The 27,211-nt window shown below is 46.8% G+C and overlaps 1 protein-coding gene across 1 annotated transcript in view; it reads left to right on the top strand.

Annotated features, from left to right (window-relative positions):
- Positions 1-26,957, top strand: part of lrguk (leucine-rich repeats and guanylate kinase domain containing) — a gene marked incomplete at its 3' end in the record, with an annotated part of 59,032 nt that extends 32,075 nt beyond the window's left edge. The window contains exons 15-22 of the mRNA XM_079494217.1: positions 15,519-15,644; positions 17,158-17,306; positions 17,715-17,762; positions 17,976-18,025; positions 19,005-19,088; positions 23,720-24,246; positions 24,787-24,964; positions 26,942-26,957. Coding sequence (XP_079350343.1) covers positions 15,519-15,644; positions 17,158-17,306; positions 17,715-17,762; positions 17,976-18,025; positions 19,005-19,088; positions 23,720-24,246; positions 24,787-24,964; positions 26,942-26,957 — 1,178 coding nt within the window. The remainder of the gene's footprint in view (positions 1-15,518; positions 15,645-17,157; positions 17,307-17,714; positions 17,763-17,975; positions 18,026-19,004; positions 19,089-23,719; positions 24,247-24,786; positions 24,965-26,941) is intronic.
- Between the last annotated feature and the right edge of the window lie 254 nt (positions 26,958-27,211).

Raw genomic sequence — 27,211 nt, 5'->3', positions numbered from 1 at the left:
TAGCAGTCAGGCCCTGGTAGCAGAATATCAGGGGAGGCTCAGAACCCAAGGCGGCGAGTTAAGTGAGGCTGGACAAGAGATAGCTGATCTCAGGGTCCAGTTTCAACAGGCACAGCTGGAAATAACTCGTTTGCAGGGGACGGTTGGCCCAACTTCCCCGCCGGGGACGGTTGGCCCAATTTCCCCGCCGGGGACTTCTCCTTTAATAGGGGAAAATGCTCAGCTACAACAGAACCTGAACCAGGCAAACCTAAAATTAGACGATTTAGACGCACAACGACTTACTCTCCAGGACGAACTAAAAAAACACACAACGTGGGGAGCAAATAAGTCAATCGCGATCAAAGAGTTGAATGAGATGGTCGATACCCAGACCCACCAAATTAAATCATTACGGGATGACATGTCCTCCAAAGAGGACCAGTTAATCCAGAATAAAAACAATATAGATGCTCAAATAGCCCAAATACAAAGCTATGAAAAGGAAAGGGCTGGGTTTCAAGATTATACACGGGAGCAGGACAAGCAGGTGGCCCTTTGGAAGACTGCCGCTATCACTGCACAGGAACAAAATAAACGCTTGCGCATAGACGGGGTTATAGCATCTCACGATGCGACGCGTGGGGGGCCACCAGGTTTCAAACAAGGCAGCCCAGCGTCCGTCTTGGGGAGCCATGTACTCCCTCAAACAGCAAGTTCCACTCCCGATTATGGCCTTGGGTACCAGTCTTTGCCCCAGAGCACAGTGGTGGTGGGGCAATCCACGCCTCACGCAAGCTCTGCTGATGCTTTGCCCACTGGTGGTACGACCGGCGCCGCACTCAGCACACAGCGCCGAGTGCAGCGGTTAGATGACGATGCCATCAGGAGAATCGCTCGGTATATTACGAAGTTCGACCCACAAGCCAATGGAGCGGTAGATACCCATTCTTATCTTGAAGACATCGACTATCACCTGCGAGCTCACGAACCCGTGTCACCAGACACAAAGGTAAGTCTGGTTTGTTTTACCTCAAATCGCGAGGTAAACGGGTTCCTTAAACGCCAACCACCGGCGGCGCTCCAGGACTGGCATACCATACGATTAGCTTTGATAGAGGAATTTGCCGACCATCAAGCTTTGGGCGGCCTAACCGCAGCCATGGCAGTCCGCCAATTTAAGTCAGAGACCATCAACGTGTTTTATACTCGTTTGCGCAGAGCTTACTTTGGGGACAGTAACCTCCCTGACATGGAAGAAGACCCGAACTTCAAATCTCTTTTCATGTCTAACTTACACGCTTCCATCCGGAAGCAATTCCCGCTGGGCATCGACCCCAAGCGTGCTCGGTCAACCGATTTGCGTCACTTAGCACGCGAAGCATTCGACAGAGAACATGTTAAGCCAAAGGACCATGACATATATAGCATGGAACTTGAGGGGGGTCACCCACGGGAGGAAGACAATAGAAATAGTAAGGGTACTTCTTCACACCATGAAGACAGGAGCCGTTCGGCGCCTAAGGGTTCGTCAAATCCACCCGGGCACCGCGATAGGTCTGGGTCTTTTGATCGTGGTGAAAGAGGCCGCTCCCACGGGAGAGACGCCTCCAATTCTTCTTGGCAACATCGCCGAGATTCTTCTCACGACAGAGACCAAGAGGGCCGCGACCGGCGCCGGTCCCGTGAAGCCTCACCCGCGTCATGGAATCGGAATCGATCACCGTCTTTTGACCGTTCCCGTGACGATAGAAATCGTCACTATGACAATAATTCCCGGCCTTCCTTGAAGAACCGCGATAGGTCTCCCCCTCCCAAGACTCGGGACTCGTCCTACAGAGACCGTAGTCCAAGTCCGTTCCGCAAAATACGCTTCCAAGACGAGGCCTCTGACGACCCGAAATCCCTGAGGGTTCAAGAGTCAAAGCCACGGGCAACTGTCCCGGCGTCAGGCGCAGGGAACGGTACGGAGCAGAGCATTGCAAGCATCACCGACAAACTGTCGGAGTTACTCGCCGCAGTTCAAAAGAACATTAAAGGCAAAAAGAAGACGTTCCCTAAGAGAGGCACGTCCAAAAAAGGGGAAAGCCCCGCGTCCAACGATAGGTCCAAAAATGATAACAAGGGCCAATCAAAGGACGTTCTATGTTTATCACTACCACAACCAGGGGAGGGGCATTTCTCCCCTCCTCAGGAAGCTGGGTGTGTAGGAAAGTCACCACCAGGCTCGAGCACGGGCCAGGCCGGTGACATCTGTGACATCCAACCAGACGCAACTGCAGTCGAAAGTAGTGATGACCACACAGTCTCCCCTACGGAGACTCAGGACTGCGAAATTCTGACTATACAGCATGACCTCGCCTCCGATGAGGTCGATCACGGCCCACGGGAACCAGGGGCAAACCCTGGGTTTCGTCAGTTTTTAACTAAAATCATAAAGAAAGGAGCGCGACGGAAGTTGTACTTATCAGTAACACTTGAACAGGCTGTAACCCACGACGCTTTGCTTGACACGGCTGCCGACATCACTCTTATGTCGGAAGATTTATTCCATGTCCTACAGGGCCGGGCTCGACAAAACCAGCGAGACATTAAATTGTGCCACCACCCTATAGTGGTGGTGCCGTATGCACTGTCCACCACTAAGTTGGACAGAGTGGCCCTGTGCCAAGTCCAGATTGGTCCTTGGTCCATGATCCACCCCATATATGTCTCGCCGGTGAGTCATGTCCCACTGTTGGTGGGACGCGACCTACTGGAGAGATTGGAACCGAGAATAGACTACGCAGATCTAACCATCTCCACTGAACTCCGGGAACCAATGCCTCTTGATAGTGACGAGTTTCCCGAAATCAACAGCCTTGACGTGGAACGCCCCCAACACTCCTCGGCCCCGGCAACTCTTGTCGGAGGTCGTGGAGACTTCCACCAACAACGACAGAACTTCCTGTGTATCTTGGGCCCTTCGCTACGCGATGACCAGTACTGCCCGCAGATTCCGGCTGGAGTCACACTCAACGGCATACACATACACCAGGTGGGTTTGGCTTTGTGGTCGGAGTGGTCCGCCATTAGCGCAGACACTTTCTCCCAACTTCAGAGTGTCACTCCGACACTCACGCTGTTGCACAAGAGTTTCCGATTCCCACTTGGCACCCCTAAACCCACGACCTTAGTGGCCACGGGGGTGTGCGCTGCAACGCTAACTGTGGGAAACCGTACACTTCACCAGGCTTTCTTGGTGGTCCCTGACCTCAAACAGGGAGCCCTCCTGGGGGCCGATTTGGCAATCAGACTGGCAGTAACGGTCGATACTCTTAACAACCTGCTTTGGGCATTAACACCCCTCCTCAGGGATGACACCACGCTCTCCCACGCACAAATCCTGGCGGGCCAAACGATGCCGCAAGTGTGTGGAGTCATCGTTGAACATGACGTTGTCGTCCCGGCACGCATGGCAGAAGTGGCCGTTAGGTTAAATATCAAACCAGGCCACGAACTGCACCAACCCTTGGTGTTCTTCCAACCCTCCTCGGGGTTCACCAGCAGAGGTCTGGCCTTCCAAGGCACGCCCATGCTGGACGTGGAGGGGAGGTCTACGTACCTGTTAGTAACCAATCGATTGGAGTCAGACGTCACTTTGCCTAAGGGCACAGACTTGGGATTGCTGATCAGCACCGAGTTCTATGATTTCAGCTTGACCATCCCGGTCATCGGCAAGATTCCGTTGCTACTACAGCGAGACCCACGCTCCCCTGACGTAACTACGTCCCTGCCCTCAGGTGCAATCTCCATAGTCTCTCAACTTCCCATTGACAGCGACTCAGTGGGCAGGGTGGAGCTGGACCACAGAGATCACATGCTGGTCTACAACATCTCTCGAGGGGACACCACCACAGAGGCCAATTGGCGCACGGCGGCCCCCACCAACCCTAAGGATTGTGGGGCCCCGACGTTACCGGAACCCTATGATGGTTTCGACGCCGAGTTAACTCAAGCTTTGGCACTAGGTGACGCAACCGCGGATTCAACGTTCCGCGCAGACTTTCGGCAAGTATTGTACAAGCACGGCTCGGTCTTTGCCAAGGATTCACTTGATTGCGGTCTCACCGACATTCACACTGTGCGGATCCCGACAAAGCCAGGGGCCCCGCCCTCATACGTGCGACAGTATAAAATTCCTTTAGCTTCATACGACGAAGTCCAGCAGACGGTCACGGCCATGCTGGACAAGGGCATCATACGTTTGTGCAACAGCGTCTACAATTCACCTCTTTGGCCCGTGCTGAAAAAGAATGGCGCTTGGAGGCCTACGATTGATTACAGGCAGCTGAATAAACTGACTCCCTTGTCCCGGTGGCCCATGACGCAATTAGAACAAGAGCTGCCAAGAGTCAGGGATGCTACGGTGTTCAGCACCATTGACATCGCCTCTGGGTTTTGGACAATACCGGTAGACCACCGTGACCAGCATAAGTTAGCGTTTACGTTCGCCAATCGCCAGTACACATTCAATCGTCTTCCTTTTGGTTTTTCCAATTCTCCCGCTGAATTCAACATCTTCCTGAACAAGGCCTGCCCAGACGCGACGGCCAGAGGTTCGGTAATTTTTGTTGACGACATTCTGATCCGAAGCAAAACTCTACCGGCCCACTTACAGGAAGTGGACCACGTCTTGGGACAGCTCGTCGCTGCAGGCGCAAAGATTGTGCTCTCAAAAGCCCAATGGTTGCGAAAGAAAGTGAATTATGTCGGACTGTTGGTGGGACCTCATGGAGTCGAACCACAGGCTAGCCGAATCCAAGGTATGCAGAATCTGAAAACGCCAACAGACGTGTCGGAACTGCGCAGCTTCTTGGGTGTCTGCAACTACAGTCGACAATTCATCGAAGGCTATGCGGAAATCGCCCGCCCTCTTAACGAGCTCCTCAAGAAGGATGTCCCGTTCACTTGGAGCAAGGTGCAGGATGATGCAATGACCACTCTGAAAAGAGCACTCTGCTCTGCCCCGTGCCTGGCTTACCCTGATTCTTCCAGGAAATTCTATCTGGAAGCGGGTTTCTCCCCGCTGAGTATTTCGGCGGGCTTATACCAGATCCACGACGCAGACAAGAGAGTGGTGGCTTACGCCAGCAAAGGCCTTAGCGACGTTGAGCAGAAGTTCACTGACTGCGAAAAGGCGTTGCTGGCCACGGTCTGGGCAGTCAGCCATTTCGCCAACTATGTTGGGGGTCAAAAAGTCATCGTAGAGACATGCCATCAGCCTGTCACTTTTCTTAACAGTCAACAGTTACGTGAAGGGGCGGTGACGAACTCTCGCATCGCCAAATGGCTCATGACTTTCCAGAGCCACAATGTCGAAGTCAAGTACGCACAGAATCATAAAATGCCTCTTGGTTCAGGGCTAGCCATGTGTCAGAAGTGCACGCAGGATCCCCTGGACCCAGATGTTATCCGCCATGACGTGTCACCCCCTCTACCCACTCGTCATCATTATTTCGACGAGAACGTTTGCAAAACCATGCCAACTGTATACGTGGATGGGTGCTCTTACACCAAACCCACTAGACAGGCTGGCGTGGGCATTGTATGGCTGAACGACACGCCCAGCGAACCCCAGAGTCTCAAGCTGGGGCCACAAACGTCTCAGTACGCTGAGATCGCGGCCACACTTGTCGCCTTACGCGACGCCGCCGATAACGGGATCAAAGAACTGGTTATCTGTACTGACTCCAACTACGCTAGGCTTAGTTTCACATGCCATCTTCCAAACTGGCGCAAGAATAACTTTCTAACCGCTGGCCGAAAACCAGTAAAACACAAAGACTTGATCGTGGCGTGCGACCACGTGGTTAACACCCACGACATGCAGGTTTACTGGAAAAAGGTCAGGGGGCATTCCACCCTACCTGGCGCCGACAAGGAGTTCAACGACCAGACTGACGCTCTGGCCAAAGCGGGAGCCGTGGATGGCATTCCGTGGGAACTTCTCCCCGAATGGCTACCCACGGAACCCGTGGCAGTGGTTTGTGTGATCACTCGTGCGTCAAAACGCGCTCAACAAGACGGGCAACAAGGTTGCGCCGTCTCCTTGACGCCTGCACAAAGAGACACAGATCTAGTGTCGCTACAGGCAACCGATCCGGCCCTGATGCATATGGTGGCGCTACTTGCCGGTGACACACCACCGCCTATTTCCCCCACAGACGTGGACTCGGTCGAATACTTGGCGCAACTGCTGTTGTCAAAAGAGCACATGTCGCTGACCGATGGTTTATTGGTATATGCTGCTGACCTATACACTTCACCACGTTTAGTTATACCTCAGCACCACAGGGGGGTATTACTGGGCTACGCTCACGACTCACCAACGGCTGGACATCGAGGTGTCCAAGCAACATGTGATGAGTTGTGTCAAGTGGCATACTGGCCCAAGATGCAGCGGGATGTGGCCGACTACGTGAAAGGTTGCCTGACTTGCTGTCAGTTCCAACCTTCCAACCCAACTCACAGAGCGCCTTTACAAAAGAGGGGAATCACGTTCCCATGGGCGGATCTGCAGATAGACTGGGCAGGACCATTCCCGAAATCCTCCAGGGGTAACAAATATTTCTTAGCCATCACATGCGCTTTCACCAAATGGCTTGAATGTCTACCGGCAGCAAACAACAACGCAGAAACAACTGCACTCTTGCTTTTGAATCATGTTTTCTCACGCTTTGGGCTACCCACGCGGCTGATTAATTCAGATCGTGGGACACATTTCACTGCCGAAGTGATGCAAGAACTGTGGCGCCTATTAGGCGTTAAAAACCAACTGCATATCAGCTACCATCCAGAGTCGTCAGGACAGGTGGAACGGGGAAACCGAACGGTGATCGGCATACTGAAAAAGTTTGTTGCGGCCAATCAAAAAGATTGGGACATCAAATTACCACTCGTATTGATGGCAATTCGAGCAACGCCACACACCACCACGAAGGTGTCCCCGTTCGAAATGATGACAGGGCGGCAGATGACTTTGCCACTGCACCTGTTATACCAGCCAGGGGGAGCTAACCTAGCCACCGCTTACACCACACACCAATACCTGACGGACCTCCACGAACACCTGCGTACCACGTTCGCTTTCGCTCAGGAAAACTTAACGAAAAGCGTAGAGGCCAGGAAAACGTACTACGACAGAAAGGCCTCGCAGGACCAATTCCAAGTAGGGGATTTGGTTTGGTATTTCATTTTTGCTCACCCAGACGGGAAGACCAAGCAGTCCAAAGGGAAACTCAACAAGAAATTCCTTCCCAGGTGGAAGGGCCCCTACCCCATAGTGGACAAACTCTCACCCGTAGCCTATAAAATACAAATCAAAAAAAGCAAGGGCGAGCCAGAGACCAGATGGGTACATCGAAACCAGATCAAATTGCACACGCCCCAGAAAATAACTAAACCCTAAGACTCGGGGAACAAAACAAAAAGGCTGATAACTTAAACCATGATGCAAAACAATATTCAATCACCTAACCAGGAAATCTAGAACCGTGTCAAATAATCAAAATAGGAACTTTGCAATTTAAACTCCGCTAACAAAGTATAAAACTGATATGTGTATAAATGCGTTCTTTGTGCCCTGAACATCATCACTGCATGTACACCCTAACCAACGCATGCCGTGTCTGTTTGTGCTTATTTCTCTTTCTCTATAGCATGGATATCCTAAAACTACTCACGTTCCTGACAATAGGGATGGGAGTCGCGAGCCCACCTGAGATAATTACAGTCGCACCATCCACCGGAGTGGTTCTGAGGGACCAACCAGGCCTGTTGATCACAGACTGTAGAACATACACTAAATTGGTGGTGGTACACCTCAGCCCACTTAGTTACTATAACAAATACCTGAAGTCATTACCAGAGATCTTTGACCGGCCTTTGACCGACCACGGCCAGTATTGGGCCGAAGACACAATCGAACATACCAACTTCGAACTCACGCACCAGCTAAAACAACTAGAGAAACTCACTCAAGGGCAAGAGGAGATAACTCCCCGCAATAGGAGAGGGGTTCCAACAGGAGCCCCCCTCGAGTCCGAATCTGAGCATGAGTTTTCCGATTTGGGGGACTACGAATTAGAACAGGATTTCATAGGCCCAAAAAGACGACCAAAACGTTGGCTGGGAGTCGCCGCGACGTTAGCCACGGCAGCCCTGTCCCTTTTTAGTTTAGGATCGGCCGGGATTAACACTGTGGCTGTCCACACCTTGAACAAAGCAGTTAGCGAGCTCCAGGCGGACCGACCCCAAATCCAAGCCGCCATCAACGAACAGGCCCGACTCTTACAGTCAGTGGGCACAACCCTCCGTGACACTATAATAATAGTCAATGCTCAGAGCACCCTCCTCAACAAAACACGAGTCACCATGAAGAACCTTCTGAGAGTAGTAGGGATAGACATTGCACATACCCAAGTAGTGACTATGATGTTTAATGACATGTTGCGAGAGACCAGCTCCTCAGTGGACGCTCTCTCTATAGGAAGAATCCCCACTTACTTAGTTCCTGTTGCTCTAGTACAAGAAATACTATCCGCCGCTACTGGGGAAGCCATCAGCACCACCCAGGCTGACCTCGCCTATGCACTAGGTGCAGCACTCCCCATCTCAGTAAACCCGGAGCGGAGAGAATTTGCTTTCCTGCTCACCCTACCAGTAATAGACAATCACAACATCTATAGACTGAAAGATGTGGTGAACTTGGGAGGCTGGCATGGCGACACTTATGTCCGCATCACCACACCTGTAGTTGTGGCTTACCATGACAGCACACCCAATCTGTACCTCGCCCCAAATCTTAACATGTGCACTAAGGTGAAAAACATTCATTGGTTATGTTCATCTAAGCCTTTTGTAAGAGATAATACCAACGGTATCTGCGGCCTTAAGCCCATGACGGACGGGTCCCAATGTTTTGCACAATCGACCCTCAGAGCACAGGTCACTCTAACCCGGGCGGAAATTATAGGAAATAGATGGCTTGTGAACACTCCAGTCAGGTTTGGCACCATCCGTTATGATGTACACGACACCTCCACCCGAGTGGCGTTGCCAGACCAGACTTTCTGGGTCAGCGTGCCAAAAGGGTCAATCTTCCATGTAGATGAAATGGCTCTGTACTATTTGTCTGATGAGCCATACCACGCCGAACTCGAAGTCTCTGAGTTTTTCAAGAATTACAAACTCCACTTTGACCCTGCCACTCTTAGACAGATGGAGGAAGGCACCCAGTCCATTGAATTAACAGCCCTGGACGCTGCCCTCCTAATTAAACCTACCCTCCTCAGTGACGATAATAACACCCTGATAGGTTCCTGGTCAGCCTCCGACACGCTATTAGTGACGCTCGTCGCCCTGGGGTATGCTCTCATGGGAGGTATGGCGTTCTGGTACGGTAGACGCTATATGACCGTGGACAACCACTGCCGCAATGTAAAATTGTGTGGACAGGACGACGCGGAACCAGGAACTGAGCTACGTCTCGAAATAGTCCCCTTACAGGCCCCCTTCCAGGGAGACCGGGGCACCCTGCCAGATCTAGAAGAGTAATTGAGTAATCTAGGACCCTGTTTCTCGTGAAACAGCAAGAAATCTCCTCCCCTACCGAAACGGGAAGACCACTGAGTATGCGTATCACACACAGTATTAATTCTTGTTTACATCTTCTTATCCTAAGTATTAAAACCAAAACTACCTCAAAAATGCCTATGCAGAATAATGCCTCCTAGGATAGAGTTTGGTTTTCTGTTCCGTTCCCTGCCTTGATGTGAGACATGATCAACCTGCAACCTCACTAGAGGAAGGAATTCAAACCTGTAGGTGCACTAGCCTGTTAAATCGCCTAGAGGCACAAAATGGAGTTACTGTTCGCTTGGTTTCTCCCCAATAGGCATTGAGCCATTTGCTCCTTATATTTTGTTATCATTTGTTTTTGTTTACCAGACAAAATGATTGTTGTCACTAGACATTGAGCCATTTGCTCCTTATATTTTGTTATCATTTGTTTTTTTTTTGATGGTTTACCAGACAAATGATTGTTGTCACTAGACATTGAGCCATTTGCTCCTTATATTTTGTTATCGTTTGAATTATATTTCAACAGACGAAAGTGTTATTTCCTCTTCTTTTACTCTGGCCCTTGTTCCACTTTCCTCTCCCCTACTACACTGGTTGCCAGTCTTTAGACCAGTACAACTTTATCAATAGGAGAAAAGAGCTCAGTGTAAAAATGACTTAAGAGAAGCTGTGTCGTTTTGGGTGCATGATGTGGTCAATAAAACCTTGACCCGCCGGCAATGACATGTTTTGACATTGTTGTGTTCCCCTGAGAGCGTAAGCTCCATGCTCGGGGAAGCCTTACACCCACCTGAACGACATCCAAGACACTATCTCCTGTCTCTCTCCCTCATGGATGCCGCTCCGCGACTAGCGGAATCGGGCACCCACCTGAATGCCAGTGTTGTGAACAAAACTGACATTGGGTTGTTTCCCCTGGGAGCATATACGGGCTCGGGGAAACCTGAATGACATTACAGACACTGCCTCCGCTCCTTCTCTCTCCCTCTCTCTCTCCCTCATGGATGCCGCCCCGCAACTAGCGGAACCGGGCACCCACCTGAATGCCAGTGTTGTGAACAAAACTGACATTGGGTTGTTTCCCCTGGGAGCATATACGGGCTCGGGGAAATCTGAATGACATTACAGACACTGCCTCCGCTTCTCTCTCTCTCTCTTCCCCTCTCCCTCAGTGGACTCTACTCTGCACCCAGCATAACTCTACACCTGGCCGAAAAGACCGTACAGACACTGCCTTTCCTCTTTTCCTCCAGTGCCACGAACATTGACACCACTGCGGGAAGTCCGACCCCGCTGTCAGAAAGGGGCCCTACCTGCAAGGCAGGCATCCCAGTGGCCTAAAATTGACAGCTAGTTAAAGGAGGAAGGGTAAGAAATGGAAATAGGCCAAAGAACGGCCAACAAACCTTGTCGGCCTTTTATTTAGCCTAAGGGGGGATCTGTAGTCTGAGAGAGAGCTGATGGGTGAAATTAACTTGGCCAATTTAAGTAAAAGGACACCACCTTATTTCCCCATTTCTCTTGAGTGAGTAAAATCAGAGAATGTGGGCCGAACGGTGGTGCCTGACACGTGGTCGAGTTATTGCCTACACTGAATAAACAAACCGGACCTGAAGACTCCCCTAACCCCGCCAGGATGCGCGTGGGGCACGCAGAATCTGCTGAACGTTTCACCCTAACAGATGACAGACACTGGACAGCGCCATGCAGCCACTGGCACAAGAAATGCACTTCCTAACCCTTGATTGTGAGACCAGAATGACATGCACTACTGTAACACACATTGTTTAATAAGAACGCACATACCAAACACCACTACCTTTTGTTCAATATTGGGGGGGGATGCGCTGCCATCCCCAGACGTGTGAAAAATAACCTCACGGTTGAACGCTTACCCAAGGGTGGGCGTGTGTGTGTGTGTGTGTGAGTATGTGCGTTGGTGCGTGTGTGCCTGTGTGTGCCGGTGTGTGGATGTGTGTGTGTGCGCTCTTAACTTCAAAGATCTAAACAAATGGTTGCTGGCGATAAGTTATAGGTGCGACATTCCTTAGCCCCTCCAAACGGACTTTGGGGTAAAATAAGCAAATTTACTAACCAGTTTGAGCTGGTTCCCAAGACAAAGAGAATGCCTTTTTGGCGCTTTTCTTAACTTCCATATATACCAGAGAGAACCGATTTTGGTGGCTCTTTCCAATTTGCAACGACCACGCAAGACAAGTCAAGCGTGGAGCTTGCTTTTAAAACACAGACCCAGGGAACTAGAGCAGTTCCGTATCACCTCAACTGGGTGTGTTCATATGAGAACCAGATCGACTACGTTATATTTTTGAACTTAAAGAAGTAAAGACAACTTTATAGTGTCGCGCAACACCTTTGGATTTTAACTACGTTCATTACTCCTGGTTCCAGATTCTGAGGATCTCGCCCAGACGGAATTTCAACCACAGGTGGGTCCAGGAATTGAACATGTTAATGCCCCAAACCGACGCTAGATTCCTTATTTTATAACCTGATTTAGAGAACCAGCTACTCTTTTCCTCGGGAAATGATTTAAGGTAAACTTGAAGTTAGCAACCATTTAAATCTCCTAGTTGCTAGGAGAACCTCTTTCCTCTTTCCTCTTTCTTCTTCCTGAAACTATCTTTGCATTGTGTTTTAAACAGAACGAAGCTATAATTGTAATATCATTTTGACCAGATCGAATTTAATTGTGTACTACCATTGACTAACTCCGTTTCACCGCGCGAGTTATCAAAGGTAGGACTCCACACCGGCCTGGCAAAATATATATTTTCAATGCACAACAGTTTATTTAGCTGAAGCTCATGTCTCCACTAAATACCTGTTGATGCGCTCGTTCATTTGCTATGTGGTATTATTTTTGAATGAATGATTGCACACAACCAGATGCAAGCATTTTGTAACAGTATTTCGATATAATAAATATACCATTTGCTAGTACAATCTAAACAAATCTACGGAGTGTTTCTTTGTTTCTGTCTGTGTTCATTGATCTGTGTGCATCGAGGAGAACCGTAATTTTAACATTAATACAACCATATTCGAAACTCACGCCCTCATCGGACGTTAATGATATGCAAGGGGATAGAGTGTAATGTGCCTTTAATTCGCTGGCGAGTTAAGGTTACATTTACTCTCTGGCTAATTGACATCATAATCTTGCCTAATTATCTCACTACATTATCATCTTAAATATGGGGTCAGAGCCCCCTATGTGTTGTCCGTGAAATTGCAGATGGACAGAGAGAGGCTTCCGGACTCATCTCAAATCTCGCGAGAGTTTGTTGCTGGGATAAAGAAATGTCATTAACAAAGTCGATTTTCTCCTGATTTGTCTCGCTAAAAGAAGCCATTTTACTATGAATATCTTGTAAATATTGTGTGCCTTGTGATGATTTGGTCCAGTATTTAGTTCAGTGACCATGGAGTTAAGGAATGGTTCAGAAGCTGTGTTCACGTTCACTCTCCCATTGGAAATGAATAGACTCCAACATTCTTCCTGTCTCCTAATAATGTTACCGCCCACCTCACGCAGATACAGGAAGTAAAGCAAAGTGGTCTCTCTTGCTAATTCTCCTCTTGGGCCCTACCCAGGAAAGTGTTCATTTATTGACAAAATGGCGGGGCCAAGGGGTGTGTGTGAAAGAGCAGTGGTGGAAAGTAACTAAGTGCATTTACCGGTACTTAAGTACAATGTTGAGGTATTTGTACATGAGTATTGCCAGTAGGGGAGACGGGGGTAATGTGAGACACTTTTTACATTTGCTCCCCTGTAGGCGAGCTAAAATGATATATCAGTCAAATTTACACATTTCCCATTCATTTGGGATGTTTCCTAACAATGGAAACTATCAGAATGAATTCAAGACAAAGGGCAGTGACAATATGGTTGTTTTAAAAAAAGTGGTCAGGACAAAGGGCAGTGACAATATGGTTGTTTTAAAAAAAGTGGTCAGGTGTCTCACTTTACCCCAGGGCAGGGGTAAACTGAGACAGACCAGAAAAATCAATGGGGTAAAGTGAACCAGGCAGGGGTAAACTGATCCACTTACCTTTTTCACTTTAAAACTACCATAAAAACACATGTTGTAACAGTTAGAATACTGACAGCTAGCTTGACAACCACACATTCCAGAACTAATGTCAGACTAGTAACAGAATCATGGGAATTGGTCATTAAGCACATTTTTTCTAAACACTTGAAAGTAACTCTGAACAAGACAACATTCTGTAATTCAAAATATTTTAATTAATTTAGCCTGCCGCCATTAATTAATCCCTCGATTGCGTATTGCCATGGTTTAATCACGCGTGACACTTACTTTGAAGAGCCAAATATCCGTATCGCATTTTACTATGAAACCATTCCGTGTGTGTTGACGAAGCTGTGTGCTCGTTCTCTCGGTCGGTGGTGGAAAAAGTGGACCGCGAGTATCACAGCGCCTGCTACAGGCCGTTGAAAACGCTTGTCTGGGACAAAGCGTCCTCTGCAATGTCGCTTCTGTGAGATAAAGCCGTCTGAAACCAGAGCCGGCAATGTAAGTGGATGCGCGCGCATTTTCAAAATGGCCGCGCCCATTGTGTCAGAAGCATAACAAAGCTAACTGACGGTAGATTTCGATACGATCGTATTAAAACATGCATTAATGAATACATCGCTGTTAAAACGGCTTTTCCGTTTGTGGCAGGCTACAAGATTCTACGTTTTAAAATTCCTATGTTCCTGGCGGGTAAACGATTAACATTCAAACGATTAGAAAACTACACACACGCTCACACCTCACGTCTCTACAAAAAGCAACACTTGCAAAAAGAGATAAACGTCTCTCTCGGTCGAAGTTCCCCCCTCATTTAACCCATTAAGACCGGGAACGTATCTGTGTCACTTTAGCATAGTAGACAGCAATTGGGTTCGGAAAACACATGACCCTTAGAGCCAGCTAGTAGGGGCTCAGAACACAGCACCATCAGAACCAGCTAGAACAGCTATAGCTACAACTAGGCCTACTAAAAACTTTTTAGAGTTTTTATCATCTTTTTAACCTAAATTTAACAAAATCAATGACCAATGGAGGGCCCCAGGAGCCCTTTTCAAGGCGTCAACCATAGTACCTCACGGTCCAATTTCCCCGAAGGAAGGAATGGCTAATTTGTCCCTGGTGGGGTAATGTGAGACAGTGTCTCGCTTTACCCCGAAGCATTTGTCTCACTTTACCCCACACCCACATTTTGGTAAACAGGACCTCTTTTAGCAATTCAGGCTAATCTTCAGATAGCAGCAATCTCATGGATGTTATGTTGGTAGTTCATCAACGTGTATGATTTAAGTTTTTCTACCTGAATTAATTTGCTTTGACACAACAGCTGATTATGTTGACGACAAGAACATTTACTTTTACAAGCAAAAAACATTTTTTTGTGAAAAAACATGCTTACCACAGCACAATAAGGTCCTCTCCTCCATGGCAGGTAGGAAATGGGAGGGGCTTCAACATATAATGGTCACATGGCACAAATGTGTTGTGGTCATGTGATACAGGGGGTGTCTCAGTTTACCCAGTGTCTCACATTACCCCCGTCTCCCCTACTTCTACGCACCACTACATCTCAGAGGCAAACATTGTACCTTTACTCCACTACATTTAGTTGAAACTTAACTTACTTACTTTGTAGATTTTGATTATTATTACAAATCAATCAAAACAGCCTGGTGGGTGGTGATGAGTGGTGATCCACCTGAACTGAAGCCGCACCCACAGCTGTAGTTGTGTGATAAAGGGGGAGTTTGCATGCATTTTTTATTTTGCGCACATTTTCAGCAATGCATTGATAGAAAATGTACCTTGAAATGTTACTTGCTGAGTACTTTGTACACCACTGGTACATGTTAATAGATGACCCAGAAGAGGCCTACCAGACCCTGAGGAAGGTGATGATGGAATATTTGGGTCTGGAAGAAGAGCAGGCAGGAAGTGACACTGTAAGCAACCACAGAGAGACCTCAGACCAAACTCCTCAGGGTGAGTCTGTCTGTGAGGACTGTGCTTTATTTACTTTTATTTAGACGGGACAATGCACCCTGAACCGCAAGGCCGAAGTTCTCCGCCCTATCAATTAGTAACGCCCAGCGCTCAGGACGGAGATTGATCAAAAGGACGGAGATTATTGGGAGCGTCTGTTGTGCAACATTCAATGTTTTTTTTCCCGGTGGGATGTCATCGAAAATGTTCCCCCCCATTTTAGCTGACGAGATCGAAAATCTTAAAACGTGAATAACTCTTGATCTAAATCATTGCGTCCAATTCCAAGAAAAGATTATGTGTTAGACTGCCCATCGCGGTCCCATCGCTAGTCGTGTTTGAATTAATCATACCTCCCGTTGTTGTCCATCGCATCGAGAGTGTTTTGGCTACATCAAGCTACTTCAGCCCGGGATAGCATCCGGTCCGCCACTAAATGTGCTCCGCTGCTATAAATCACTGGGCGCTATGATTTAATGGATTAAATAACCCCGGGCGTTCGGGGTGTATATAGATGCAATGTAAATACACCGGATTTAGCTAAAATGTTAATTCTCATTCTCATTCTCAGTCCCCACATAAAAACATACAACAGAACAAGCAAACAGTACCTTACATTAGGAAACAAAGCATTAGAAACATACATACAGAAGGAATGTACAAAGGTGTAAAGTGCATCTATATAATTTAGCAGTTTTTTTTTAGGGTGATATGGATTTTTTGAAGTAACCTGTGCATAAGGTACATTATTACTTTCAAATAATACAGGATTCAAGTAATGTAGGATACGCTGTCAGAGTGCACTAGACTACATGGTCACAGGCTTGGTTGTCGAGTAACTTGATGCTGCCTTCGAGCTTTGCACAATTCCCCTCCGCTCCGCTGGTCCTTTGAAAGGGCTCGTTCGTTCTGGCTGTGTTACTGTAAGTAACTGAGGGTTTTGGATTAGAGTTAAAAGTGTGTGTGTGTGTGTGTGTGTGTGTGTGTGTGTGTGTGTGTGTGTGTGTGTGTGTGTGTGTGTGTGTGTGTGTGTGTGTGTGTGTGTGTGTGTGTGTGTGTGTGTGTGTGTGTGTGTGTGTGTGTGTGTGTGTGTGTGTGTGTGTGTGTGTGTGTGTGTGTGTGTGTGTGTGTGTGTGTGTGTGTGTGTGTGTGTGTGTGTGTGTGTGTGTGTGTGTGTGTGTGTGTGTGTGTGTGTGTGTGTGTGTGTGTGTGTGTGTGTGTGTGTGTGTGTGCGTGCGTGCGTGCGTGCGTGCGTGCGTGCGTGCGTGCGTGCGTGCGTGCGTGCGTGCGTGCGTGCGTGCGTGCGTGCGTGCGTGCGTGCGTGCGTGCGTGCGTGCGTGCGTGCGTGCGTGCGTGCGTGCGTGCGTGCGTGCGTGCGTGCGTGCGTGCGTGCGTGCGTGCGTGCGTGCGTGCGTGCGTGCGTGCGTGCGTGCGTGCGTGCGTGCGTGCGTGCGTGCGTGCGTGCGTGCGTGCGTGCGTGCGTGCGTGCGTGCGTGCGTGGTCTCTCTCTCAGCAGCAGAGCCAGTGCCAGAGGAGAAGACCACTCGGTCCGGATCAGGCCAGGGAGGTCTGGACTCGGTGGAGGACCCCTCCTCACACCTGTCCTGTAGAACGTACCTGAACAAGGTCCAGGCACAGCTCTGCACCCCCAAGACCTCCACTGTGAGTGGTCTTGCTGAAGCAGTAACTTCTCAAAACGTTTTAATTTCAAGGACCCCCCCCAAATAAGGCACTATGGCGGTGCAGTGGTAGTACCTATACCCACCACATCTTGATCAGTGGTTTTGTGCCAGGGAAGAGAAGATTTGTCACGTCAAAAAAAAGCTCTGCAAGCTTGTATATTCCCCCCATCATTCCCTAGGTTAATTGTTAAAAATTCACCTATAACAACATGCTGGTTGAAAGTGCTCAAACACAGGTTGCAACACTAAACAGTATACAGTATCTCTGTCTCGCCTTTGCATATTCCTTGATTCCCTTTCGCACCCATCTCTCTTCTTGTCCTCCCTTCCTCTCCCTGCTCCTCTCATCCTCCTCCTCCATGTCTCGGACTCCTCGTTGCTCCTGCAGGAGTTGGCGTCCATCCGGAGGAGAGAGAAGCTGCTGAGAGAAGCTCTGGTGCAGCAGCAGCAGCAGCACTGCAGGCCAGAAGGATACAGTCACATGTTCAACAGGTTAGAGAAGCTCTGGTGCAGCAGCAGCAGCACTGCAGGCCAGAAGGATACAGTCACATGTTCAACAGGTTAGAGAAGCTCTGGTGCAGCAGCAGCAGCACTGCAGGCCAGAAGGATACAGTCACATGTTCAACAGGTTAGAGAAGCTCTGGTGCAGCAGCAGCAGCAGCACTGCAGGCCAGAAGGATACAGTCACATGTTCAACAGGTCAGCAGCAGCAGCACTGCAGGCCAGAAGGATACAGTCACATGTTCAACAGGTCAGCAGCAGCACTGCAGGCCAGAAGGATACAGTCACATGTTCAACAGGTCAGCAGCAGCACTGCAGGCCAGAAGGATACAGTCACATGTTCAACAGGTCAGCAGCAGCACTGCAGGCCAGAAGGATACAGTCACATGTTCAACAGGTTGTCACTGCAGGCCAGAAGGATACAGTCACATGTTCAACAGGTTGTCACTGCAGGCCAGAAGGATACAGTCACATGTTCAACAGGTTGGTGTCAGTCTAGTCTAGCTCTTCATACAGACAACGTTCATAACGAAGCATATTAGCTCCTAATTGGCGGAGCACTCTTCTCGTTAAAAGCATTCGAGTGGCCTCTTGTGGCTGACTGTTGTTGGACTGTGAGCTTTTTAAGGGTCCTGATCAAAACCGTGGACTTTGAACGAGACGTGTGCTGAATACAATGTTGCCTATAGACCATGGGTTTTCAACTGGTGGTCTGTGGACCACTGGTGGTCCGTGAAGGTATTGCCTCATGTGGTCCCTGCCCATGCATTTAGTATTATTATAGGAAAGTATTATGTAGGCGTATGATGACGCATCAATGTTGTCATTTACTGGGAAGTCGGACGCCAAAATGACCGGATTTCCTGGCATTGTGTGTTTATCATTGTAATTCTTTATTTTATTTCCTTGTTAGTTTTATATTGTTAACTGTTTGACCTAAAGTATGTTAGTTAAAACTTTAAATCCTTTAAAGGACAGAATTAAATGAACAAGAGATGATGAAAGGCAGACTTTACCCTAGGTAGAAATTACTCTCCCTTGGATTTACTTTTATGTTCCGGGGTGTGTGTGTGTGGGGGGGAGGTGGGTGGGTGTGCACGCGCGCATTTGCTTTGCCATGTGTGTTTAAAGGGGTGGAAAAAATGACCTGGATTTGTTTCCCGTTTGCTGTTCCCAGATCAGCCCAAACAGCGCCTGCATCTATGACCTCACAGGGTCACGACCCTGACCTTCCCACGGCCAATGTCTCTGAGGACAGCAGGTACATACACACACACATGCATGCATGTAGACACACGCACATGTGTGCATGCATGCACACGCACATGTGTACATGCATGCACACGCGGCGCAAAGTGGTGCGTTTTGAGCTTGTAGATCTGCTACTTTTGCATGTTTTTTAATTTAATTTCTGAATACTAACAGTTTTGGACATTATGAGGTTTCCACCCCACAGAGACCACTGTGAGTACATTTGCAAGTGGGACCCCTAATAAGTGGCAAAACACAATACGTTTTTATTGAGAATACAATATTAATGTTAAAACGAACGACTCCCTCGAGTCACTGCCGATGTGTGTGCTGAGTTAGAAGTCCGTCGTTCCTATATGTACCATAATATTATGTGCACATGGTGCCCCCCCGCTGACTATGAACACTAGGGTTCATGTGGTTAATGTCTCAAATCCCCTCCTAGTGTCAGCAAACTATTCTGCTAAATGTGTTCATTGAGATGCATTAGAATGGAATCTGTCAGACGCACGCACGCACGCACGCACGCACGCACGCACGCACGCACGCACGCACGCACGCACGCACGCACACATACACACGAGCCAAAACTCTGTCATAGCAATTAGCCTCCTTCCATTACATTACACAGTGTCTCATAGACACACACAAGTACAGACATATTCCCGGGGAGAGAGTGGAATCCTCCACAAATAGCAAGGTGTTGAGTACTGCTGTCACATGTCATATTGTTGTTGTCAGGCAGAAACCTCTTATCTCCATAGTCTAACTTTTTGTGTTTTCGTAAATGAAGGCCCTACTTGATCATACAAAATAATCAAAATCTACAAGCTCGTAAAGCGACACGTTTTGAGGTTGTAGATCTGCTACTTTTGATGCTTTTGAATTTGAATCCTGAATTATAACAGTTTTTGGACATAATATGAGCTTTCCTAACTATATGAAATTTACTACAGTATATGCACTGACACTTAACACATTTTGTGCCCAAAACGTCTGTGGACGTCCTGGGTATTACCGCACGTGCATAGCCCAAGACGTCTGTGGACGTCTTCCAAAAAAAAACAGAAAAATCAAAACACTTTTTTTTTTTTTTTTAACACGTGGTGCCAAAGTTTGTGTTTTCGCCATTGAGAATGCATTTGGCGTTTAAATTAAATAACTCAGAAACTATAAAACATTTCAAAGTAAAAAGTTCCAGCATGTGTCTCCACAGTCAGCTGAATTATAAAAAATGTGAATGGATTTTCTAGGTGAAAGTGATTTTGGGCAGTTTTGCGTGGGCTCTCAATGTGTTAAGATGACCGGGGTCTCTCGGGGCTCTGTTCCTGGTCAGCTAAATGTCTTCCCTCAACACCAAATCTCCAACGAAGAACAGTCAAACTACAGAGCTCACAACAGCACTTTGCTACATTGTTTCATTGTGAGCTTGTAGATAACTGCAATTTCAGCTGAATGTTCATCCCAGAATGTTCAAGTGCAATGTTAAAGTGTATCCCCCCCAAAAAAATATCTGTTTTTGAACAGTATATCATTTATATAACCGAATGGGAAATCGTAATAAGATCTAATTATGTTCTGGTGATGGAATTCTCCAGGAATGCACACACATGCATGCAGTCGTGTAAAGTAACTGGGTACATATCCTCAAGTAATTGTAGGCTACTTAATGCAAATTGATATTTCCTGTATGCAATATTTTGACTACTATACATATCAGAAGGAAATGTTGTACTTTTACTCAACTACTAAGTATCGGAAAACATTAGGTACCAGTTACTTTGTAGATTTAGATTATTACAGAACATTAAAGCTCACAATGCACCGTGATGAGATGCGTACTTGTACTCGATTCAATTTTAAATACACCAGACTTTTACTTGTAACTGACTATTTCTATAGATTGTGGTAATTTAATACTTTTACGTAGTAAAAATGAGACAAGACTGTGTAAATGTATGACTGATGAAATACAGTCTGTGCAGTAAAGCCTGTTTATGGAGCTGAAATGTACACAGTGGGGAGTGCATGGGGAGAAAGAAGGATGGATTTACGAGTCAGATTTAGTGAAAGTGTGCATGTGCATAATATACATTACATAAGCTACAGCATCAGGCCTCCACTACACATACAGTATAATATGGCAATGTCTATGGCAAAGTTTAAGCTCTGGACTAGCTTTACATATTTAACATTCAGAAAGATGTTTCGCTCAGTCCCCAATCTCCTCACGTTCTGGATAGCAATGCTACAGTTGGGTGCCACCGATATTGTCCCTTATCATTTGACCCATTTAGGCCTGACCTCAAAATTTAAAAAAATCCTTCTAAATCCTCCAGTTTTCTGAAATAAATATTTTCACGATTTTTCAAAAATAGCAGATCTGCTATTTTTCAATAGCTAAATTATAACAATGTTTAAAACACCAAAAGGGGTTCCCGCCCAAAATGGGTTAACTGTCCTTTTGCGCAGATCACGCAAACCTCAGCAAAAAGAAAAGGACAATATCGATGGCCTCCAACTGTACTGTGTGTGAGCGAGTCCTATAGACTCACTTGCTACAGCCAAGGGGGAGGTCACTGATAAGGCTAATCCAAAACTGGCGTAGGCCATTCCAGTTGAATTTCATTTTTTTAAAAAGCACTTTTTGAGATTGAGTCATGAAGAAAGAGCCAATACAAAAACAAGTGAAATGTCATGTTGACATTTAAAGTGTGATTCACGGAAGCGAGTAACACACAAGAAAAACATTACACCTTAAATGTTGCTACAGCGCGGCCTCCGGTAATATCTGCACAGTGAATTAAATAAAAAGGTGTAGAATTAACGAGGATGTGTTTAACCCATTCAGGCCTGACGTCGAAATAAAATAAAAAAGTTTTCTAAATCATGACAATTTTCTGAAAGATTTGAGGCACATTTTAACGATTTTTCAAAAATGTCGAAAAAACGTCGAAATTAAAAAGAAAGTTTTCTAAATCATGACAATTTTCTGAAAGATTTGAGGCACATTTTAACGATTTTTCAAAAATAGCAGACCTACAAGTTCATAGTGTGTAGATCTGCTATTTTTCAATAGCTAAATTATAACATAATGTATGTAACCACCAAAAGGGGTTCCCGCTCAAAATGGGTTAAACCTACGTGGCACCATGCCAACGTCCTCCTGGGGCTATAGGCTGAAAGATGAGACTGGACATGATAAGTCCATTCATCAAGTCAGTCTGTATACAGTAACAGCACACTTATTGACTCATGTACTGTATGTCAAGTTGCCACCGAAACCAGCCTGAACGTAACCGTATGCAAACGTTGCATGCGTGCATTCATTCAGGGTATTTTGCATTTGTTTTCATTCTTGCTTTTTTTGGGGGGGTTTTGACTTATTGAGCAGTTATTTGGCCTTTCTGGGGCTATTCTATGTAATTTATGAAAATGTAGGGGAAAGCAGTCAGCCAATTCTTGGTTTCACCGATCCAAAGTCCATTGACTTTATATAATTATATAATTATATAATTATTAGAAGCCTAGAAGCAAGACATCCAGGCTCCTCGTGACCATTAAACATTTGATTCTGTGAAAATAAAATTGAATATTTAATTATATGATTATATTTAACTGGAAAGATGCAATCCTGCGGAATTAGCAGTGTGACAGTGGTTGCCTATCTCTATAGGAATATTGTTCGATTAGAAGAGTTGAGTTGGGTATGTCCCAGTATACTGTCCAATCAGTACTGTTTGCCCCTGTTAGCCCCACCGACTTCATATTTGACACACGCTTTCCACACCACCACAGGCACCGCAGTGCCCGGTGTTGAGTCCGTCGGATACACCGTTGTCCAGAACCAGCACAAAAGCCTCTGCCCGGGCTCTGGATAGGGTCCAAATGATATCTCCATATATGGAGCTGGCCTGTTCTGACATCACACGGACACAAAAGCCTCTGCCCGGGCTCTGGACAGGGCCCAAATTAGCCGATTGATAGCCAACCTGGTCACCCCTAGATCTCCATATATGGAGCTGGCCTGTTCTGACATCACAATGATATTCTGACATCTGCATAGAGTCTCCATATTATTTGGGCATGCCTGACAAAGAACTCCATATATGGGCATAGAAGGGACAGACATAATAACTGGGTGTCGCATCCATTTCCAACTTGCATCGTTCCAAGTAGGCCAGTGCCCAACAGGCAACGCTCTAGTTTTTTGAGTGGTGTAAACCACTCCTACAACTGGCTTTGTTAGTGCAGAAAAAATGAGCATGGTTGCTATGTTCACCCTGTTCACCCGGGTGTGATTTCATTACGTCAGACATGATTTCATTACGTCAGACAGGCCTTACACCACTCAGTTCACACGGGTGTGATTTTTTAAATACCCTTTGTTTTGATTTTTTCATTTATTTTATTATTTTCACAGAATGAAATGTAATGTAAATGTTTTTGGAACTCTCTATGGGAAAAATGGATGGGCTTTGGATCGGTGGAACCACAAAATGGCCTCCACTGCTATGCCCTATGCATCTAAGCACTGGTCGTTACAGTAAAAAACAGTGATATGTAACAGCAGTGTCAGAATTGAGCTACACTGTACTAGTATCCTGGAAACACCAAAGGGTTCTCTTCTGCTCCCTGCAGTTCAGACGACTCTCTGGGCAGTTCATCCGTATCTGTGCCCAGCTCGGCGGGAGCCTGTTCCCAGGCCGTGCCCTCAGGAGTGGGTATGGACCCTGACCAGGGCTCAGTAGCGAGCGCGGACCCCCCGCAGGGCTCAGTAGTGAGCGCGGACCCCCCACAGGGCTCAGTAGTGAGCGTGGACCCCCCACAGGGCTCAGTAGTGAGCGCGGACCCCCCACAGGGCTCAGTAGTGAGCGTGGACCCCCCGCAGGGCTCAGTAGTGAGCGCGGACCCCCCACAGGGCTCAGTAGTGAGCACGGACCCCCCACAGGGCTCAGTAGCGAGCACGGACCCCCCACAGGGCTCTGTAGCGAGCGTGGACCCCCCACAGGGCTCAGTAGTGAGCACGGACCCCCCACAGGGCTCAGTAGCGAGCGCGGACCCCCCACAGGGCTCTGTAGCGAGCGCGGACCCTGACCCGGGCTCAGAACCTTGCGCGGAGCCTCTGGACGCCACGACCCCGGGACCCACGCTGGAAACACTCGGAGGTCAGAGAGAGTTTATTTTCTGCATTTATTATTATTTATTGTATTTAAGAATCTCATTTATTCATAACACATTAAAACCCTTGAAAGCATCTGTGTCATTTTAGATTTTAGCATTGTGGCTATGTTCTAATTTTCTTTTCTTTTTTTACATTTTTAACACACATCTTCTGTTCAAATCCAACACGTACATTCTGCTATTGTCGAATGTTAATACAGCATCACAATCATTTTAACCGCTTTATTCATTATGTTGGCTATTCAAAAATAGATCATCTACAAGCGTGCTTGTACATCTGTTATTTTTCAGAGTCTTCAAATATTGAAAATGTTTGGAACATTTTGAATGACTTTGATTTAATTTTGACATAAATCTTCTCTTGGGGGTCCTTGACATGAAAAGCTTTGAGAACCAGTGCCGTAGAGTAGATGGACAATGTTTGAGTTTACACACTGAAAATGGACACCTCGTTCTCGTATCTGTAGCCATTTGCTTTAAGTTCATTGTTTTCATATGCCTGCTTATGTTTTCAATCCTTCCAGAGCGAGTGGTGGCATCTGACCAGAGTCCCGAATCCCCTCCTCGGCAGAAGAGCGCAGACCACCACCCCTCTCCGGTTGCGTCCCCTTCATCATCTGTGCGGCCCGGATCCGACTCCAAGCCTGTCCTGCCCCCGATACCCTGTGGTCGTAAGACCCCGGTCCCCGCCAGCCCCACTGGGTCTGTAGTCCACCCACCCTCGATCCAACGGAGGGAAGATACCGGCGAGAATGGTCCGTGAGGTTTGGCGACTTATATCATGTAGGGAGATGAAAAACATTGTTAGTAGAGCTGTCCGAAAAAATAACTTTGGGTGTGTTGTTATAGGCAAAAATATATTGAAGTAAATACATTAAATATACCAGTATACAGTATCATGCCACTATAGAGCGTCGTAGTCCCGCCCTCTACCCTGGACCAGGAAATGATTCTCCGTAGACATTTCAGAAAGTATTTATTTAAAGACGTTTACGCCGCGGACAAAGCCAACTCGAGTCGTGACAAATCATGACAACAAACACATTTTTTTGGGCCGAACAAATAATTAGAAGAAAAAAACGGCAGTTTACAACACTTTTTTTGTTGTTTTTCTTCTTTGTAATTATTTGTTTGGTCCAAAATATTGTTTGTGTTGTCATGAGTTGTCACGACTCGAGTTGGCTTTGTCCGCGGCGTAACCGTCTTTAAATAAATACTTTTAAGAAATGTCTATGGGAAAAATGCATTGGGATTCATTTCCTGGTCCAGGGTAGGAGGCGGGACTGCGACGCTCTATACCAGAACCGTATAGCAGTAGTTCTGTAGTTATATATTTTTCAGAGTCTTAAAAGATTGAAAATGTATGTACTCGCCTTTTGATCACAAGGTCAGAGGTTCGATCCCGGGCACCACCAACTCAGCGTGAGCTTAGCACGGCTTGGGTGCGGCAAGTCGTGCGGTAAGTACTGGGAGCTGATGGTACTGTAGGTGTGGCACCCCACTTCAGCAATCCATCTCCCAGGGGTCTCGTGCATTGGGAAACTTGGATAGAATACCTCACTCTGACTGATACCGACAATTAGCCAACCTATACTTACTTACTTAAATCGTCGCTTTAGAAATGTACATATTAGTAATAGTATATGCAGTATAATCGTACTGTACGTGCCAGTCATCTGGAGATTGACAGTTTAATCTGTGGTTCATGCTACAACATGCGCTCGCTGTATGCTCTCCACATGATAGCTGATGACATCACTGGCCATATAAAAGATGATTACTGTATCAGCTGTATTATCTATAGCTGTTACTGTAGTAACAGCTATAGGTGCACCAGTTCAGACATAAAACAGTGTGATGAATGTCCGTGCTACTGTGTGTAAATGTATGTACTGTATGACAAACGTCTAGCATCTTAACTGTTGGTGCAGGAAGCTTCACACGTACACTTGAATTACTATACTTGTGAGGACATCACAATGCTATTCGATAGACTCAATGTTAGGCCTATTTGATCAACTCAATGTTATTTGTCTGATACACTAAAGAAGGGGTAGGACTAGATACTGTAAGTCTTCCTATGACCTTTTTGGTGCACTATGGATTTATTTGTATTTTCTTTTTCACATTATTTTTGCAAATTTGTATTTATGTTATGTTTATTTTAAGTCTTTTTAAAGTGACAAAAAAACCCTGTCTATTTTCAGTGCATGACATGGTATAAATCGGCTAACTCCCAACCATAACCCCTGAACCTAATCTCTATAATCGTAACCCCAACTGAAATCTTTGTCTATTTCTATAGAATTATACTTGCGGGGACATTTGACAGTCAACGAGGATAGTAATTCAAGTGTACACTTACGCTTGCACACACGCACGCTAGTATGGCAGGCCTTGTATTTATTTATTCTCACACACAATGAACAATGTAATAAATGTGGTTGATTAAGTGAACCTTCAGTCGATGTCTTGTTCTACTGGTTGTGTGTGCGCGCACGTGCCGTGCGTGCGCAGCGTTTGTCTTTTGGGTGATAGTAGGTACACCATTAATCTCTATCTCTAATGGCATTATTTGTTCAACTGGAAATGCATTCATATGGCAGCTGGTGACAGCTATTTAAGAGCTAGCCAATTATGCGTGTGAGAGTGTGCATATGTTCACATTGTTTGCTGTAGGTACATAGGAAATTGAAATTGTCACCTGTTGACTATCTGAATGCATCTACATCACAGTATGTGCATGTGTGTGTGTGTTCACCCATGTATTCACACACACACACACACACACACACACACACACACACACACACACACACACACACACACACACACACACACACACACACACACACACACACACACACACACACACACACACACACACACACCTGGCTATCCATCATTGTCTGCCTGCCTTTCATGCAGCAGATGTTACAACCCTGTCAT

The sequence above is a fragment of the Electrona antarctica genome, assembly GCF_951216825.1.
Source record: "Electrona antarctica genome assembly, chromosome: 23".
In the NCBI taxonomy this organism is placed as follows: Eukaryota; Metazoa; Chordata; class Actinopteri; order Myctophiformes; family Myctophidae; genus Electrona; species Electrona antarctica.
Note: the sequence above shows the minus strand (reverse complement) of the source record. Positions and strands in the feature narration are given on the sequence as shown.